Source organism: Juglans regia, chromosome 2 (genome assembly GCF_001411555.2).
Source record: "Juglans regia cultivar Chandler chromosome 2, Walnut 2.0, whole genome shotgun sequence".
Taxonomy (NCBI): Eukaryota; Viridiplantae; Streptophyta; class Magnoliopsida; order Fagales; family Juglandaceae; genus Juglans; species Juglans regia.
In genome coordinates, this window is record NC_049902.1 from 24510656 (window position 1) to 24530673 (window position 20018).

The 20018-nt window shown below is 34.6% G+C and overlaps 1 protein-coding gene across 1 annotated transcript; it reads left to right on the forward strand.

Annotated features, from left to right (window-relative positions):
- The first annotated feature begins 14645 nt into the window (after nt 1-14645).
- On the forward strand, nt 14646-19806 carry LOC108994094. The gene is made up of 7 exons (XM_035685480.1): nt 14646-15031; nt 15189-15324; nt 16268-16353; nt 16460-16538; nt 16617-16726; nt 18725-18789; nt 19549-19806. The coding sequence occupies exons 1-7, from the start codon at nt 14885-14887 to the stop codon at nt 19640-19642; spliced, it is 717 nt and encodes a 238-aa protein (XP_035541373.1). The 5' UTR covers nt 14646-14884; the 3' UTR covers nt 19643-19806.
- The last annotated feature ends 212 nt before the right edge of the window (nt 19807-20018 follow it).

Here is a 20018-nt window from a genome sequence, read left to right on the forward strand (position 1 = left end):
TAATGAGAAATGATATTTCCATTTGGAATCATAAGTGGCTTCCCAATACTGGAAAATTTTCAAGTGAGATCACCAGAGCACTCTCATTAGATTAGCTAAAGTTAAATAACAGTTTTGATGAATATAAGAAAAATTTGACTTTTAACTATTCCATTCACATAAATATCTACCTTGGAATAGCTATTTTTTATTATATAATAATAAAATAATATAAGATGAATTTAATTTTGGTTATTCACATTAAATCTCTACATTAGATTATACATTTATTCATTATATAGTAATGAATAACTAATAATTTTAAAAATATTTAATTTTTTTAATTATTAATTAATTTAATTTTATCATATTTTACTATTCTACTTATTATATGTTAATTAATAATCATGTTCTTATTAAATTAATATACCACTAAATCAAATTAATATATTAATTGTGATAAAATATGTGATAGAAATAAAGAGAGAGAGAAATAATTAATAAAATATGTATTTAATGTATGTACATTAACCTTCAAATTTGGAAAAACCTTTAAAAGTCACTGTAGCTAAATTCCAAATATTTGAAATTTGACTAATCCAATGTGAGCATATTTTACTCTTTAATAGCTAAATACTCATTAGATTTAACTTTTAGCTAATCCAATGAGAATGCTCTTAGTATCCTAGCTGCTGATTCAAAAGTCAATTCTCTTATTTTTTAGGATATTCACTGCTAGAATGAGAGGCTGGTTTGTGAAATTTTTAGTAGAAAACAAGCTGCTTAGATCTGTAGTCTACCACTTAGCAGGTATGGTGAGGATGATAAAAGTTTTTGGGGCTTCACTAAGGATGGAAGGTTTTCTTTGAGAAGTGCATACCACTTAGGCACTGAAATAGAAAAAGCATAATCTGGTGAATGCTCGAACAGGTAGAAACAGAAACAAGTATGGGAGGGGATCTGGAGACTAAATGTTCCTAGAATAACTTCATGCAGGTGTCTCCTATAAACCTTTTACATCGGAGACCAATGAGAGCTTGCCACATAAAGAGCACATGAAGAAACTGAAGAGCTGTGCGTACAGGGGATTGAATTCCTTACCCCCATCTCTGCTCTCTCACTCTGTCTCGATCCGAAATTTCAAAGCCTCTCTCTCTCTCTACTCTCTCACTCTCTCTGTCTCTCAATCTGAAATCGAGCCCTCTCTTTCTGCTCTCTCACTCTCTTTTTGCTCTTTTTGCTCTCTCACTCTCTCTGTCTCTCAAATGGAAAACTCAAACCCTCCCTCACGCTGCCAGAAGCGGTTCTAAGGTCAGAGACTTTGAAAAGAGAGAGAGAATTTTTAAAAAATATAAATAAGAAATAAGAATAAAAACTGAAACAACCAAATAGTGAAGATTATTTATTTTCGCTCTATTTAAAATGTTATACAGTCATCCCAAAATATTACAAAAGATAAATACATAAAAGAGTAGGATAATAAATCTCGATACACGAGAGCAATCCCAGATCGCTCTTCCAATGGAGCCAAAGCCTAAGGCTCATCATCCTCATCTGCATCAAAATCTACAATACCATAAAACGGTACCGCAGGTAAGTAATAATCCAAACAACCCTCGAGATAAAAACACATTAAAGCAACCAACTAACAGATCCCAAAACCTTATTTTTCCCGAAAACGAGTATTTTTCTAACACACGCTAAAAATCTCATTTTTAGCCAAAACGTAAAATCCAACATTTTCCCAGAAAATTATTTACCCAAAAACCAACCATTTATAGGACACTGTAGGCGGGAATCATAGGCGGGACTATACCACCATCCCTGCTTACCACCATCCCTACCGCATGCACCGTAGGCGGGAATCACATGCAGGACTATACCACCATCACTGCTTACCATTATTCCTATCGCATGCACCGTAGGAGGGAATCACAGTCGGGACACAACCATCACCATATCGCGTGCACCGTAGGCGGGAATCACAGGTGGGACAATACCACCATCCCTGCTTACCACCATCCCTACCGCATGCACCGTAGGCGGGAATCACAGGCGGGACACAACCACCATCCCTGCTTACCACCATCCCTACCACGTGCACTGTAGGCGGGAATCGCAGGCAGGACTCTACCACCATCCCTGCTTACCACCATCCCTACCGCATGCACCGTAGGCGGGACACAACCACCATCCCTGCTTACCACGATCCCTACCGCGTGCACCGTAGGCGGGAATAGCAGGCGGGACTCTACCACCATCCTTGCTTACCACCATCCCTACAGTCTCTTTCCTTTTTTCTCAAACCAGTCAATCCAAAACATTTCAAACATACTCAAAATCATTTCTCACATGAAAACCCCGTTTTCAAATAAATACATGAACATGCAGGCAATCATGCAAAAATCCAATTTTCAATTACAAACATGAACATGCGTGCAATTGCAATGAACACAACACATCAATATCCAACAACCAACAATGTCAACACAATCCAATCACACAAACAACTTCCTCCACTAATCTATCCGACCCCCGTACAACTCGGACTTAGTTCGGTAAAACCAATCAATAATTCAATACAGTGTAATGAGTTAGTGCAAAAATACATTTAAATCACAAGAGTTCTTTGGAAAATACTTACAGCGCTATATAGCAATTTCTGGAGGATCACGGAAGTGCAAGAAGCAGCAACACAGCAACAGAACAGTGTCAAATACACTGTGGCCGTGGGTCTCAAAAACCCACTTTTGAACGGGTGCAAACGAAGACCCGAGATTGATAGGATAGGGCCTAGAGAGGTCGGTGAAGCTAGTGGTGGTGAAGGTTGGCCGTGGGTGACGGCGTGGGCAGCGGTAGAAGACCAAAAATACTCAAATAGGAAATGTTGATGAATGTGCTTCACCGGTGACAGATCGGAGGTGGGGTTGGGTTCAATGGATTGCTAAGAGGTCGAGGATGAAGTGGTGAGAAGATGGTGGCCAATGGTGGTGCGACGGCGGCGCAGCGACGAAAAGAGTGCCGCGGCTTGGAGGGGCTCGTGGTGGCTAACGGCTGCGCGAGAGGAGCTGAGATTGGTGGGGTGAGGTCGCCGGTGGCTGGGGAGGCTAAAGGGCTGGGCGGTGACGGTCACCACCGGCTCACAGCGGCGCTGGGTTGTGAAGAAGGAAACGGACGGAAGAGAGGGAGAGAGGCTGGGTCGCGCGGGAGGAAACCAGAAGGAGAAAATGAGGAAAAAGAAAAGAAAGAAGAAAAGAAAATGAGAGGGAAGAAAAATTGAGGGAAAAGAAATGAGGTCCAATCTTCATAACTTGGGTCGCAAAAATGATCCAACGGAAACGATTTTAAAATCACAAGTTAAATAAAATAATTTAAACGTAATGGTAAAATGAAATTAAAATAATTAAATCCCACAGTAATTAATTTAGAATAAAGAGATTTTAAACGAATAACAATAATTAATAATAAGAAAGCATTTCAAAATAATTTTCACAAGATTAAAAATCATAAAATAAACCCACTAAAAATCCAACAATTTTAAAACAAGAGAATAAATTTTTGAATAATAAAAATAATCATTCAGTAAAAATACACTAAAATACGGGGTGTTACAGCAGCACCTTGTACTTTGTTTGAAAAAGCAAGCTGAGACGGGAATTGAGAGTCTATTATTTTCATTTCTTTGAGAGCTGACCGATGTTCTTCGTTTTCTTTCTCGAATAGCGTCGCTTTTTTTTCTCTCAAGAAAATCTTGGAGATTTTTCGGGAAAGTTTATCAAATCTCCAAAGTAATCCTTTTTTTTTTCACGGGGACAAGTTTGGATAGTTCTCAAAAACCAACCGGAAGGTACTGTCCGATATCTAGCTAGGTGATTTCTAAAAATTGAGTTTCTTTTCTGGATAAATTAGAACCACAAGAATATCTGATCTGATTTTTGAGTCTTCACTGAAATTCGATTTTCCGATCTTGAATTCCTGGAGTTAAGTCATGGCAAAGAGACCAGAGTCATTGGAATGCTGGAGGAATTACTTCTGGACTGCAAATTCGGACATTGTTGACATAATCGACCATGCGATCATGGTGGCGGCTTCTGATTGCTCCAAGGAGTTCAAGTTGTGGAGGGATCGATTGCCGAGAGGCTCTTCTCGTGCAGATTGATCCGATGTTCGAGCTACGACCTGATTGAAGGAGAGAGATCGAAGGATAGAGAGGGAAGGAGAGATAGAGGTTAGGGATTTCGGGAGGGATTTCGTGAGAGAGAGATCGAAGATGAGTGAGAGTTTCGTCGAGTGGGAATGGAAACTAGGGAGGAAGATTTCTGATTCCCTGCTATGCGTCCACAGTTATGGAGCCCTTACGTGGCAAGCTCTAATTGGTCTCCGATAAAACCTCTTTATAAGAGACACCTGCCAGAAGTGGTTCTGATGTTCCTAACTTTACCAAGCAATTTGTGTGGAAGGCATTGAACAACATCTTGCCTACCAAGAAGAACTTTGTCTAGAAGAATATTATTGAAGTTGCTACATGCCAAACTTGTTGTATGGATGAAGAAATAGTATGTCATGTGTTATGGACCTGTCCATCTGCAAGTGACGTGTGGGCAGAAAATCAAAGTGGCCTGCAGAAGTGGAAATGTAAGGAAAATGATTTCTTTTACATCTAGGTTGATATGCAGACAAAACTGCAGAAGAAGAAAGTAGAAGAGGTTGTCACGATTTTAAAAGGATTATGGATTAGAAGAAACAGAATGGTGTTTGAAGGCAAGTTTGACAGTCCAAGCAAAGTTATAACTGCTGCTATATCAAGCCTTAGAAGTTTTCAAGAATCTAGAGCTGAGGTGAACCAGAATAAGGAGTTAAACATCAAAAGGAGGAAAGATAGAAAGTGGAAGCCACCTGATGAGGGAGTAACTAAGGTGAATTTCGATGTTGCTCTTGATAAAACAAATAACAGACTTGGGATGGGCATAGCAGCAAGAAATTATAAGGGAGAGCTATGATTCTCATTATGTGCCTCAAAGATGTTTAGTGGAATTTCCGATCTAGTGAAGCTGCTGTTCTATGGAAAGCCATGGATTTAGTAGTAGAACTCGATGTTAGAAATGTGGTGTTTGAAGGAGACTCTGAAAGAGTAATAAAAGGGGTAACAGGGAAGGGAGATATATATGTGCATCGATGGGGCAGATTCTTGATGACATGAGGTGCAAATTATTTCATAGACAAGATTGGTCTGTGGTGTTCATATACAGAGAAGGCAATAGTGTGGCTCATTAACTTGCTAAGATGGCTTTGAGAATGGAAGGTGAATGTTGTTGGATTGAAGAGGGACCTATAAATATTGCAGGTATAATCAACAGAGAAATACTATGCAATAGTTTAGAGCAACATGATGTTGGCAACAGATTGTAAACATATGCAATTTTTGCACCTTATGATTATGAATGAATGAGAAATAACTATTGATGATTAAAAAAATAATATTTACAATCTTGGAGTGCACAAATACCGCGCAATTTCTTTGAAATAAGTAAGCAAATATGGACTTTCATGAAAAAAAAACTAATTTTTTAATAGTAGATCCCATTTTTTTTCAAAATAATTGTATGTCATTTGCGCTGTTCACGGCTGTATGTGGCATTACTATAATATAGTATTTTTATAAAACCAGTAAATGAATTTAAATTTTATATTTTCTTATACATAATATAAAGAGTGTTGTTAGGGTGCCGCTCAGCAGTGACTGCCTAGCAATTTTTCATTTTTCTTATTCATATTTTTTTAGGAAAAAACTATTATGCCGTTGATTGAGCTGAATTATTGTATATTTTATACATTTAGACTAATATATTTTATTTATTTCATTACATTATTATTGGTTTTAGATGAATAAATAGTTAAGATGAATAAATTCGAGTTGTGATTTAAATTGGTTAATAGCATGATTTATGCTTAATTTTATAACTTGTGATTTAATTGGACAATTATCAATTTACATGCACAACATATTTTTTATATACTATTATTCTTATTTTATTTTATTTCTAATTTCTAATATTTTATTTATAATTTCAAATTCAAAGGACTTTCAAGTGGGCAAGACGTTGGAACAACCTAAGAACTTTCAACGAGTGTATGACTCTTCAAATAAGGATAATAATGGGATTTTAGAGTAATTTGGATCAGAGTCCAAAATACGTTAGGAGACAGAATGGACACATTTTAGTATTTTACTCATAACTTTCCACTCAATTATCGGATTGATACGATTCTTGATGCTTTGGAAAACTATCTTAAAGGGCTACAAAGTTGTCTCTAATAAAGATTTCCAAATTTGAACTTCTGAAGCGCATACATGGCTGCAAGTTGAGTCCTAAAATTTAAACGATTTTGTGTGCGAGAATATGAAGACATTAAGGTTTCTTTCCTACCCTATTTAAGCATATCATTAGCACGAAATTCAGGACTTTTTGATAGCAGCGCCGCACATTTGAAGAGCTCTTCAAGGGTCCAATTGCCGCTCCAGCCACCTCCTCCATTGCCTACCACCTCCATCTCCATTTATTTGGCTTGTTCTTTTCACTCTCTACTATTTATTTAATTTTAGTTTAAAGTTTGTGATGTATTTTTGAAATATTTGGCTTAGACTTTTGGGCATTTTATTTGCTGTTTATTTACTTTGTGTTATTTATTTTTATCGTTTCTTTAAGCTTTCATTTAACAGTGATTACAATTGGTATGGATTAATTTTGAGAATTTGTGATTTGAATACAAGGATGAACCATATAATCTTGATTTTGGGATTTTTCAATTTTCAGTTCGTATTTTGTCAATTACTTTCTAATCTAGTTTAATTCTTAGATTAGTTTTATTAATCTCTTAGTTCCATTGCATATTAGATTAATTAAACCTTAATCGAGACTTAAATAATTTCTGTTTTATTGTTTAATTTTCAAATTAATTAAGATTGTTTAGTTTAGTTATATTTTTATTGTTAATTTCAATTTGTTAGTTTTTTACATTTCATTTTGACACTCAAAAATCCAAAAATATGAATCTAGTACATGACTAGTGCCATTTTCTTTCTTGTTGCATTCTTCCATTCATTGCACATACCATTATTTTTATTTTCTCTTTGTGAATATTTTCACCATTTTAAACAAGTTTGATTTTAAATAAATTTTTCTGAGGAGACAATTTAGGAATTTATTCCTAATTATTACGCGACATCATCCTGCACTTGGGATAGCCTTTGTGTTTCTCATTTTTTAGTGAGTAAAGTTTTTTGCACCATTGTCGGGGAATAGTTGCTTGACGTAAATTTAGCCTCGTTATTTTTTTATTTTTTATCTCAAATGTTTCTTTCACTATCTTATCTCTGATTACACATTTCACTTGTCACCTACTACTCAATCACTTGAACTTTACTTATGCTATTTGGACTGATGTTTCATATTATGGATGAGGGACAATTTAAATAAGTTGGTTAGAGTTACATCGAACACTGAGAGTAATATACACAGTCCAGAGATAGATAGCTCTTATGTTTTTTCTACAGACGAGAACATTGAAATTGAACAAACTATGGTTGCACCTGCACTACGCACTCTTAGAGATTATTTGCAGCCCACTCGCACCACTGCACCATCATGCATTATTTTACCAGATGATGCACCTAATTTTTCTATTAAGCTTGGCATGATGTCAGTGATACCTCAGTTCTACGGAATGGATTCTGAGAGTCCTTATCAGCACTTGACAGATTTTGAGTTGGTCTGTACTACTTTTATCAATAGAGCCACTACTGATGAATTTATTAGACTTCGTTTATTTCCTTTCTCTTTAAAGGAAAAAGTGAAGATTTATTTTAATTCTTTGAGACCTATTTCTATCTCTAGTTGGTCTAATATGCAACGTGAGTTCTTACAAAAAAAAAATCCTTTTTAGAGAACTCAGCATTTACAAGAGCAGATTAGTCAGTTCAATAAAAAAATCTGATGAGACTTTCCAGGCCAGCTGGGAAAGGTTTAAGGATTTGGTGAACATCTGTCCACATCACGGTTTTGAATCCTGGAGGTTGGTGAATTATTTTTACACTGGTCTCACTCCACAATGCAAGCAGTTTGTTTAGACTATGTGCAATGGATAATTCTTTAGTAAGGAACCTGATGAAGCATTGTCATTTTTTGACTATCTTGCTGAGAGCGCACAACAATAGAACACTCGCACTGATCGAGTTTCATTGACAACACAGCCACTGAGGACTATTGCTAGTGGGGGCAGATATGAGGTTAAAGAGGACACTGATGTTCAAGCCTGAATAGCTGCATTAACTAGAAGATTGGAGGTTATGGAGTTGGAAAAGGTGAAGGCTGTGAAAACAGTAGAGGTATATTCTTTATGTGCTGATTCAAACCACAAGACCCAAGATTACCCAATTATGCCAATATTTCAGGAGAGTGGCTATGAGCAGATGCAATCAAAGAACTGGGTAAATAAAGCACAAAATCAGCCTTTCTCCAATACATATATTCCGGGATGGAAGAATCACCCAAATTTCTCATGGAGGAATGATCAGCCTAGCCGGTCTCCACCACCTTCTCAGCAGTCATTTCATAAGACTGCTCTTCAGCACCAGTATCAACCATATCAGAGTTCTTAGAGCTATCCTTTTGTAGCACCTCCAGGATTTTAGCCTCATGTAGCTGCACAGAATTTTTTGCCTCAATCATCTACGAAGAAGTCTCTAGATGACAGTATGGCACAAATGGCCAATACACTTCAGCAATTCATGCAGATTCAAGCCACCACAAACAATCTAAACACTCAGGCCATAAATGACTTGCTGGGCACCATCAATAAGATGAGCACGACATTGAGCACTCTAGAGAAAGGAAAATTCCCAGCACAACCTCAGCCCAATCTTCAAGTATATCGGCAACAACAATAGCAAGTGCATAATGTCTCGGGATAGGTTTTTGAGACAGCGAAGGTCGTTCTTACTTTGAGAAGTGGAAAGAAAGTTCTTCAACCAGAGATGACCATTGATAGACAGGTAGTTGCTCTTACACCTGAAGATATAACAAAAACTGATGAAGCTGAAAAAGAACCAGAGGTAGTGAGACCAGAGTCGAAGAAGCCTATGAGTGCAGATGCTAAAACTAGTAGGGGTACCAACCTGTGGTTCCCTATACTTAAAGATTGACATCTAGCCAAAAGAATAAATATCACACTGAGATTCAAGAGATCTTCAAGCAAGTAAAGATTAATACTCCACTTTTGGATGCCATACAACAAGTTCCTTCACATGCAAAATTTCTAAAGGACTTGTGCACAACGAAGCTGAATGTAAAAAAAAAAGCTTTCCTAACGGAGCAAGTCAGCGCATTGATATTGAGCGAGACTCCTCAGAAGTTTGGAGATCCCGACTCTCCCCACATTTCCATTATGATTGGTGAGTCATGCATTAGGAGAGTTCTACTTGATTTGAGGAGCAGTGTGAATTTGCTACCGTTCTCAGTGTATGAACAGTTGGGATTAAGTGAGTTAAAAAAGACTTCCATCAAGCTACAGTTAGCTGACAGATCAGTCAAGGTGCCGAGGGGTATTGTTGAGAATGTGCTGGTCTAAGTGGACAAATTTTACTATCCAGTGGATTTTGTAGTTCTTGATATGCAGCAGCCAGCCACTACTATTTACCAGGCGCCTGTCATCCTTGGGCGCCCATTCCTTGCTACCTCCAATGCATTGATAAATTGTCGAAGTGGAGTGCTGAAACTCAAATTCGAGAATATGACATTGGAAATGAATGTGTTCAATACTTGCAAGATGCCTGGTGATTGCGACGAATTAGAGGTACATGCTATTGAAGTGATTTCAAAACTTGAAGAAATAAAGAGAGAGGCCTACGATAATTCCTGCTTGGTGAAAGAGCGAATGAAGGCCTTACATGACAAGAAGATCCATGATAAACATCTTGACCCTGATCAGAAAGTGCTCATCTACAATTCAAGACTGCATTTTTTTTCCAGGAAGTCGAAATCTCGATGGAAGGGGCCGTACATTGTAAATAAGGTTCATCCTCACGGACGCGGTAGACATTGTTAATCCAAATAATGGAAATAGCTTCACTATCAATGGACAACGTCTAAAACCGTTTCTGAAGATCTTTGATCCACACGAAGAGATCTTGCTTGTGCAAGATTCCAGTAAAGTGTTTTGATCTTTTCTCCATTTACAGTTTTCTTTACTTACGTTTTGTTTGTTTTTATTTGTTGTTTCGCTTTGATTTTATATTTCATGTTTTTTTTTTTTTTTGCTTGCTTATTTCTATGCACTTTGTTTTCTTTTGTTCGATTCATTGAGGATCATGTCTCTCACTAGTTGGGAGGTAGCGTATGTGCATAAGTATATAAAATATATATATATATATATTATGTGCATTGATACATATATGATTGACACATACTCCATTTCTGGTATTTTGTGAAATCTGAGCATCTTGGTGGAGTAGTTGAGCGGAATCATTTTGTGAAGATTTATTTTCAAACTTAAGCATAGAGCATGATTTTTTATGCATCATCTTTTGTTGATGTGTAGCTTGAAACACCGGGATGCTATACTTATTAAGATGATACTTGATAAGATTTTTGTAGAACGAATGGTAAATTTTGAAGGATATTTTGCACATGCTTACACTTGTAGTGTTCTTTATTTAGTGTTCATTAATTTAACATATGAGAAGTAAACTGTAGGACTACCGAGCCATGCGTTCAAAAAAAAAAAGATTTGAAAAGAATGAAAAAATAATAATAAAAAAAAATGGATAAAGGTGACTTAGTGAACTTTCCTAAGTAAAGAGCTAAAAATAGTTACTCAAGACTTTGGGGGTTGAGAGTGTTCAATCTTTAAAAACAGAGCTGGCGTGAAAACTATTAATCCCTTGGGCTTTGAGGTAGTTAGAATCAGCAATGATTAATCTTAAAATTGAAAAATCCTATGACAAATCATGACTAGTAATGAGGAGAACACAACCAGTTTAGCTTTACACACACATTTGAGTTCTGAGACATTTGCCTCAATTCTATGTGAAAGATTGTTGAGATAGTCTTGGTGGATATAGCCCCTGGGAGTTGAGTAGTAACGCGTCACTTTTGTGAGAATTCATAATTGTGTTTGATTATTTCTGTTTGAATTTCAATCTTTATGCAATATTCATCTCAATTAATTTTCACTATTTTGCTCAAGGATTAGCAAAATGCTAGTTGGGGGTGTGATTGAGCTGAATTATTGCATATTTTATACATTTATAACCAATATATTTTATTTATTTCATTACATTATTATTACTTTTAGATGAAAAAATGTTTAAGATGAATAAATCCGAGTTGTGATTTAAATTGGTTAATAGTATGATTTATGCTTAATTTTATAACTTGTGATTTAATTGGACAATGTTCATTCACATGCACAACATATTTTTAATATTCTATTATGCTTATTTTATTTATTTCTAATTTCTATTATTTTATTTCTAATTTCAAATTCAAAAGACTTTCAAGTGGGTAAGACGTTGGAACAACCTAAAAACTTTCAACGAGTGTAAGACTCTTCAAAGAAGGATAATGATGGAGTTAGAGAGTAATTCAGATCAGAGTCCAAAATGCGTTAGGAGACAGAATGGATATATTTTAGTATTTTACTCATAACTTTCTGCTCAAATATCGGATTGATACGATTCTTAATGCGTTGGAAAGCTATCTTAAAGGGCTACAAAGTTGTCTCTAATAAGGACTTCTAAATTTAAACTCTTGAAGCACGTACGTGGCTGCCAAGTTGAGTCTTATAATTTAAGCGATTTTGTGTGCGAGAATATAAAAACATTAAGGTTTCTTTCTCATTCTATTTAAGCATATCATTAGCACGAAATTTATGACTTTTTGAGAGCAGTGCCGCACATTTGAAGAACTCTTTTAGGGTCTAATTGCCGCTCCAGCCGCCTCTTCCATTGCCTACCACCTCCATCTCCATTTATTTGCCTTGCTCTGCCCAAAACTTACCGCTCCATTTGACCGCTTAGTGATTTTGTTTTTGTTTTTTTTTTTTTACTTAATGATGAAGGAAGTGATTTAAAGTGTATTTTTTTATTTTTTAAAAATATTAAAAAATGTAAATAGAAAAATGAATAAAAAAAAGTTACAAAAGCAACTAGCGGTATAAACGAGCGGAGCTACTCAGGCTGTAGAGTAGCACCGCTCATTTTTTTAACATTTCTAAACATTTTTAAAAAAATAAAAAAAAATCAATATTTTAATTTTCACTTCCTTAATTAGTAAATAAAAGAAGAAAAAAAATTAAATGTGAGAGTGGTCAGAATGAGGGGCAAAATAGAGAGGTATAGTAGTATTATTTTAATATAAAGTATTTAATTTATATCATATATATATATATATACTAGCGGTTGGGCAATGTGCGAGGCACATTTGCCCGGTTGAAAAACAACTTATTTTGTAAAATATAAATATGTTTTGGGTTAAAAAAAAAAACGTAATCATAAGTAAAATAAGTAGTATATAGAGAATTTTTTATGAACTCAATTTCTGCACCTAACAAGTGAAAAGAGATGTGGAGAATTTTTGTGATAGTGATAATACTTCATTGCATAAATCGAAGCAATCCAACCGAAGAAAAAAAAATGAGAAGTGGTAAAATGAAGGGTTGGATTTAAATCTTAAAAATTTTAATGTATCAGCAGCAGCCTCGTCATTCAAAAAACAACACACATAGACATCATATCCTTAGATATGATTTGGATCGATGTATTAATAGTAGTGACATGGTTTGTGAATAGTAATATATAAAATTATTTGGATTAAGATGTTTTATTTGATTTTAGAAAATGAGAGAAAAAAAGTTAAAATAAAAATATTATCAAAGTTAAAATATTATTAGAATATAATTTTTTAATGTAGTTTTTGTCTTAAAATTTAAAAAATTTATATTTAAGAAAATTGTAATGATTAGATTAACAAATTAAATAATATTTTATATTTAAATAATATTTTAAAAAATATATAAAAGTTTCTGAAAACCTAAGAATCTATTAATCTCTTCCTCGAACTCAATAATTTTGTTTGGGAAGAGATAGATTATCAATTCCCTCCTGACCCAATGAGGTTATAAATTTTTTATTTTTTTAAAAATGTTTATGATGATTAAAAAAATACATGAAAAAAAGAAAAGAAAAAGAAAAACATGAAATACACATTCATGACATATTTTCAGGTTACTTTTTTATTAGTTGTAGCAGTTCTCTTTAGTTAATTAAGAATATTATCATATTTAAATTATGTTAAAACTCTAATTATTTATATAGTTATACTTTTTTAAAAATATTTAACAAAATTTTATTATTTATTTAATGATGAAATATTAGTATTTTATAAATGGCTTGGTTATTTTGAAATTAGTGGTACTTGTGCAAAATCCTGTATGGCGTAAGATTTTCTAATTGATAAAAAAAAGCACGTTTGCCACATCTTTCAAATTGAAGAAAAAAATAAAGTGTAATTTCAAATATTAAAATAGTCTAATGTATAAGAATAAAATTATTATTTATTTATGTTCATCATTTATTATGAAATTTAAATTATATTAAAAATTCAAATTAATTAGATAGTTTTTTTCTCTTAAAAATGTACAGTAAAATTTCATCATTTATTTAATGATAAAAAATTAGTATTTTATAAATTAAAGTTGATTTTTAGTGTATGATATAATAAACAGTAATAGGATATGCGAAAAAAACATGCGAAGAAAAAAAAATAGCTTCTTTATTAATCATTTAAAACTCAAAAATCAATATTTTTTTTACTTTTTCTTTCTTCCTCTATCTCATTCCCTATGCACGATTGCGTATTACGTCACACATTGGCATTCACACGGACAAAAAAAAAAATCTTTACTGTTCATTACTGTTCATCATACTGTCGATGAACAGTAATAAGATATGAAAAAAAAAAACGGCTGATTTAGATTGTGTATGATATAATAAACAGTAATAGGATATGCGAAAAAAACATGCAAAGAAAAAAAAAACAGCTTCTTTATTGATCATTTAAAACTCAAAAATCAATATTTTTTCTACTTTTTCTTTCTTCCTTTCTCTCATTCCCTACACACGATTGTGGTATTACGTCGCACATTAACATTCACATGGACAAAAAAAAAAAAAAATTATTGTTCATTACTGTTCATCATACTGTCGATGAACAGTAATAAGATATGAAAAAAAACCGGCTGATTTAGATTTATTGTTCATGATGAACAGTAACAAACAGTAACATTATAGCGGCTATTGGCAGATATATAACTTTTATTAATATTAAGGTTGTGTTTGAATATTGAAGTGAGTTGAGTTGAGATGATAAAATATTGTTAGAATATTATTTTTTAATATTATTATTATTTTAGAATTTGAAAAAATTGAATTGTTTATTATATTTTATATTAAAATTTAAAAAAATTGTAATGATGAGTTGAGAGTAGTTGAGGAACCGAAGCCTAAAATAACCGATCCAAAATTATGACGAATCAGCCGTTGAATGTATCGTTCGATTCGTTCCTATCTGATTTCAATCTTCAAAAGAAGGGATTCCGATTTTTTGAGGCCCTCGTTATATATAAGTGTACGAACGATGTGAGCACTATCCGATGTCGTTTTAAACACACGCAGGGCGCCGGGAGCGAGAAAGGAGCTGCTGGGGGTGGTGAAAAGAAAAAGGGGGTCGGTTGGTCTCTTTCTCTCGGAGACTGTACGGACGCCGGTGGCGGTGAGTACCAATAAGTAGCAACCGATTGATTGATTTCGAGCCCTGCAAATCTATCTAATCGTAGCTTGGATAGATTTATGGGAGAGATCGTAGAGGAGGAGGGGCCCGATGTGGGCGACGCTGATCGCAATGGAGAAGTAGATAACAATAATACAGTGGAAGTCATTCTCCGAACCGTCGGCCCCGCTCGCCCCTCTCGCTTCCGCGTTCCCTCTACCATCAAAGTACGCCCCTTCTCTCTCTCTCTCTCCATGTCTACATACATGTATGATATGTTAGGGTTTGGCTTGATGTTTTTGGATTTTTTGCATAATTAAGTGAAACTGGTGTTTGTCGTTTCTGATCATCATAATGCGCTTGTGTTGTTTGTTCGTAAATTAGGTGTGTGATTTGAGAAGATTGATTTCGGGAAACGATCGTCTACCCATTGATCATTTAAGGCTTATTTTGCGAGGGAATGTATTGCATGACAACGACGAAAATGGGAACCATGTCTACCTACGACTTAATGATGGCGGTATGGGTCCTTGTCCCCAATGTTATTAGCTTGGAATGATCATCCTAGATTTGTCTCTTTACCTTTATCTAGAGTTGGATAGACTAAACAAGAGATAACAATATTGACATCTATAACATCAGGTGGAGTTGTACTTGGGCATTGCCTAGTTTCATTCTATTCAATAAAGATTCTTACTTGTAAAAAAATAAAAAACATCAGTTGGAGAAAGTCTTTTAGATGAACATACCTGCAAACATTAAAACGTTACTGTCATGACTTGGTAATCCAAAGGGAGTACTTGTAATTGCTGCTCCCCGTAAGCACTCATGCAGTCCAGTTCAATTAAGTAAACACCCAGTCTGGACTCAATAAAGTACATACCCATACAACGCCTTCAAAATTCAACCAGGGCACCGCAGCTACAACAAGTCATATTCTAATTGAGAAATCGGTCAGTTTTCATGTTGTAACCTGCAATCTAAAGTTTATGTTTTGACTCTGTTACACGCATGTCTTTTCATGACTTCAAAACCTGTTAAGTTTAACTTGGCATTTAATGTACGAAATATGCATTACGGCTATTCAGTATTGACTAAAATTCTCATCAGCTGTAGAAATGTGACGATCACTACAGAAAAAAGACAAAAATTTGCAGACCCATGATCATCTCTTCTAATTTCAACATTGCAATATCTCGTGGAAGAAATTTAAGAACACCTGTTTGCTTAGAGGACTGAACCTCTAGGGTTTCTGGATTCTAGGTCCAGTTAATTTATCAATTCCTTTTGAACTGAATTTATCGCCTTGATGTGTCCTTGTAAGTTGTAGCTAGAGGCGAAGGAATATGGTACTAATGACAGTTGAGAATCACGTTTTAATTGTGGTCTATGAAGTGTTTGGTTTTGGGATTGTTGAGGGATTGGCTTTTGATTGTGGGAATTTGTTTTCCTTTGTTTTCTAGATTCCCTAATTGTTGCCGTCAAACCGAAGCCACCAATTAAACATCTTCGTGAGGGATTTGATGATGAAGACGACGATGAAGATCTGGTACAACTAAATTATGGTTTTATTTTAAGCTGGAGTTAATCCCTCTTTTATGTAGCATTTCTGGTTTTTCTCTTTGTTTTGGTTAAGTAGTTTTTCCTCATTACAGAAGTTTCAGCTCCCACATTCATCAAGCAGGTGGAAAAGGAGGCTTTACTCTTTTCTACATGATAAGTTGAAGCTTCCAGGTAATCAACTAGTTGACTAACTGCTATACTTCGAAACAAATTATTTGCTAATGAGTCTTCTTTTATTTGTCATGATAGATATCCTTTTGATGGCGATTCTTTCTCTCAGTCTAAAGGCATGGGCCCTTATTGTCTTGTGGTTTATCTTGGCACCTGTTGCCCATAGATGGGATCTTGGACCTCTATATGTAAGTTCACTTCTTTAAGTTTGTCCTTTTTGTTTTTTTACAAGTTCATTCAAGCAATATATAAATGCATAGTATCTGTACTTTTTATTTTTTAAATACTATTTGTGTGACATTCTTTGAGTCTTAACTTGGGTGGAGAAAGCTTATATTGAGCACGTTTAAGTAAATAATAACAAAAAAGTCCCTTGACTAAGTAAAACTTATTGTAATGCACCTCATGGGCACAACACTATCACATAGAAAAGTTTCATGGACTTTTCTTTCGGCTGGGAATTAATATTTTAATAAGAAATTTATTCAAAGTGCAAAGGGTGCAACCTTAGTACACATGAAGCATAAGGATAGGAGACACCCAAATAGCAGGATGAAGAGAAAGATCACATTTCTAAAAACTCTCGAAAGCTTGAGGAGTGGAAGCTGTCATGCACCACCACCCAAAGATAATGATTATTGAACTACAAACTCTGGCAGGGAATTCATACTGAGTGCAACTTGTTCTAAATTTATATTTTAATGCGGCCTTCATGGCCACATGCAAAATCATCACATCAAATAGGGCCTCTGACTTCCAGCTATGTGCTGTGCGACTCCTGTGAAGCGAATGAAGGGAAGCTCTTCGAGCTTTCTCCGACAGCGGCTTATGTAGATTTTATGTAAAGTTCATCCTTCCTGGATCTTTCCAACTTGAAGGAACCAAAAATTAGATTTGTTTAATTTCCTAACATGTGCCTTGTAGTTTTGGAGGTGCTAAACAAATGAATGCCTAATTTTTTTTTCCCATCAGAGAGGATGTTAAAAAAACCTGTAAGTTATGACTTTTGATGGGTATAATTAATTTGGCACACTATATAAAGGATTCTCAATCCCTTTTTTCGTGTTATACCCCTCCTTTATATTTTGTCTTCTTTTCTTGTGAATAAAACTTCTTGATTACCAATAAAAAAACATCCAAAAATAAAGAAAGAGTGGGGGGAGGAAAGATTCAGGTTCTCACTTTACTGAGATCAAGGTAATTTTGTAAAGAACATGGGTGGAACCCTTGCTTTAGGATTGGTCTTCTTGTAAAGTTTACCTTCGACAAAACTGAAGATTGTTTTTAGCAATAAAAAAAAATATAATTTAAAGTATGCCATGGTTTACATAAGTTAGCTAGAGATTCTTAGGCTCTGTTTGGATACAGAAACGGTTTCATCTCATCTCATCTCATATTATCATTATAATTTTTTCAAATTCTCACACAAAATATAATAAACAATTCAACTTTTTCAAATATCAAAACAATAATAATATTAAAAAATAATATTCTAACAATATTTTATTCAACTTTCAACTTTCATCTAAAACCATCTCATCTCATTTCACTATCCAACAGAGCCTTAATGTGCTTGCACCATAAACTTTTACACTTGTAGCTTCTGAAAGGAACTGCTCTTCAAAAAGATTTTTCACAGGAACTTTTTTTTTTATTTGATTCTTTTCAACCTCACAAGTAGGTTTGTGCACATAGCTGTTGCCTTGTAGGTAAATTCACCCTATCCAGTCCTTATAATGTGATGATATCTGTGGAAATGGGAATAATAATATCACCATGCTGGCCTTGATATTATAATTGGAGTGGAAGAAATATATATGCTCTTATCAGCAATCAATTACTGAGTGCTCAGATGATTTAGGCCTCGTTTGTTTTCGGAGATGAGATGAGATTAAAGTTAAAAAGTTGAATAAAATATTATTAGAGTATGTTTTTTAATATTATTTTTGTTTTAGGATTTGAAAAAGTTGAATTGTTTATTTTATTTTGTATTGGAAGTTGGGAAAGTTGTAATGATTAGATGAGATGAGATGTTTTCCAAAACAAACGAGGCCTTAAACTAGAGAATTGGTGTGGATCTATTTTTTATGCGTAAAAGTTAATATACTGGATTGATGTTACCTGTTAAGTTACTGATGTGACAGATCTTATTTGTTTTGTTATTCTCATGTTTGCTATGCATTCAGATACTTGGATCCGGCTTTGTAATCATTATCCTGAATCTTGGACATCGACAACCTGGTGACTTAAGGTATACACTTGAAAGAAATTTTTTGTGTTACTACTTGCGAGAAATTGTGTGCTCTATTTAATAATTCATGTTTTAATTTAACCTAAACTATAAAAAAATAGCATAAAATGTCATTCCCCATAACTCTCAAGAATAATGTAAACAAGGCTTGCTTCTTTCTCTTTCTGAGATATGTATGGCTGTACGCAAAAGGAGAATAATGCTAAAATGGCAACTGATCCACTTCTAAGTCCATCATTCTAACTTGAGAAGTGTTAGGTCTACACATGGATCTTTCAAAAGTAACTTTACAAATTGGCGTGGTTCATGTGATACGTCAAATCTACTTTATAACAAAAAAATGCTTTACAACCCGATGTACCATATTAAATTACATCAATTTGTAAGCTTCCTTTTGTAAGATTCTTTTTTAGATCAACCATTTCTCTTCTAACTTTTGGCAAATTAGTTCCTCATGATGAAGATGTCCAATGTTTTCTGGGAGCATGTAATTCCACATGTTCTAACTTGATGTTTGTGCTACATGCTAGTCCTCTGCCCCCCCTCCCCTCCCCAACACAACCGTGTGTATATCTTGTTGGTGGCTATCATGTTACCTTTTTAAGAATTTTTAAAGTGAGTTTGTTTTAAATCACTATCAGTCATTTGAAATTTCAAGATTATCTTGGTGGTCTAATAGTCATTTACTATTTTTTTATAAGGTATAGCGGTCGTTTACTATTTCAATAATATCTTATTTTTGGCGTTTAACACTTGCAGTGCCTATTCTATTTTTAATGAAGAATTTAGAGAGCTTCCCGGGACACTTAATGCAGATCGTCTTGATAGAGATATACGATCAGGTCAATTTTGAGCCTTTATCAGTTCACACACCACATTTGATCATCCAGTCGTATTAAGATCAAGTTATATAGTTGTGTATCAAGGAAACTACTTTGAAGTTTTGACTTTAAAGATGGCAAGTATGCAAATTCGAGTATATTGTAAAAGTTTTAAACAGTTTTTTTTTTTTTTTGGGGGGGGGGGGGTGACCTTCTCCTCTACTATTTGTGGCAAGTAAATGAAAATCTTTTGTAGAATATTGTCCAAGTAAGCGTGTATGAGGTGAATATTACCTTGCGTGTGAGATTTGAGCAATTGAACTTGAATATTAGACACTATTCCTAAGCTAAAACCGAGTTTAGGGCAAACATGTTCTAGCTCGTTCAAACCTCTAGAAAGTCTCTCTT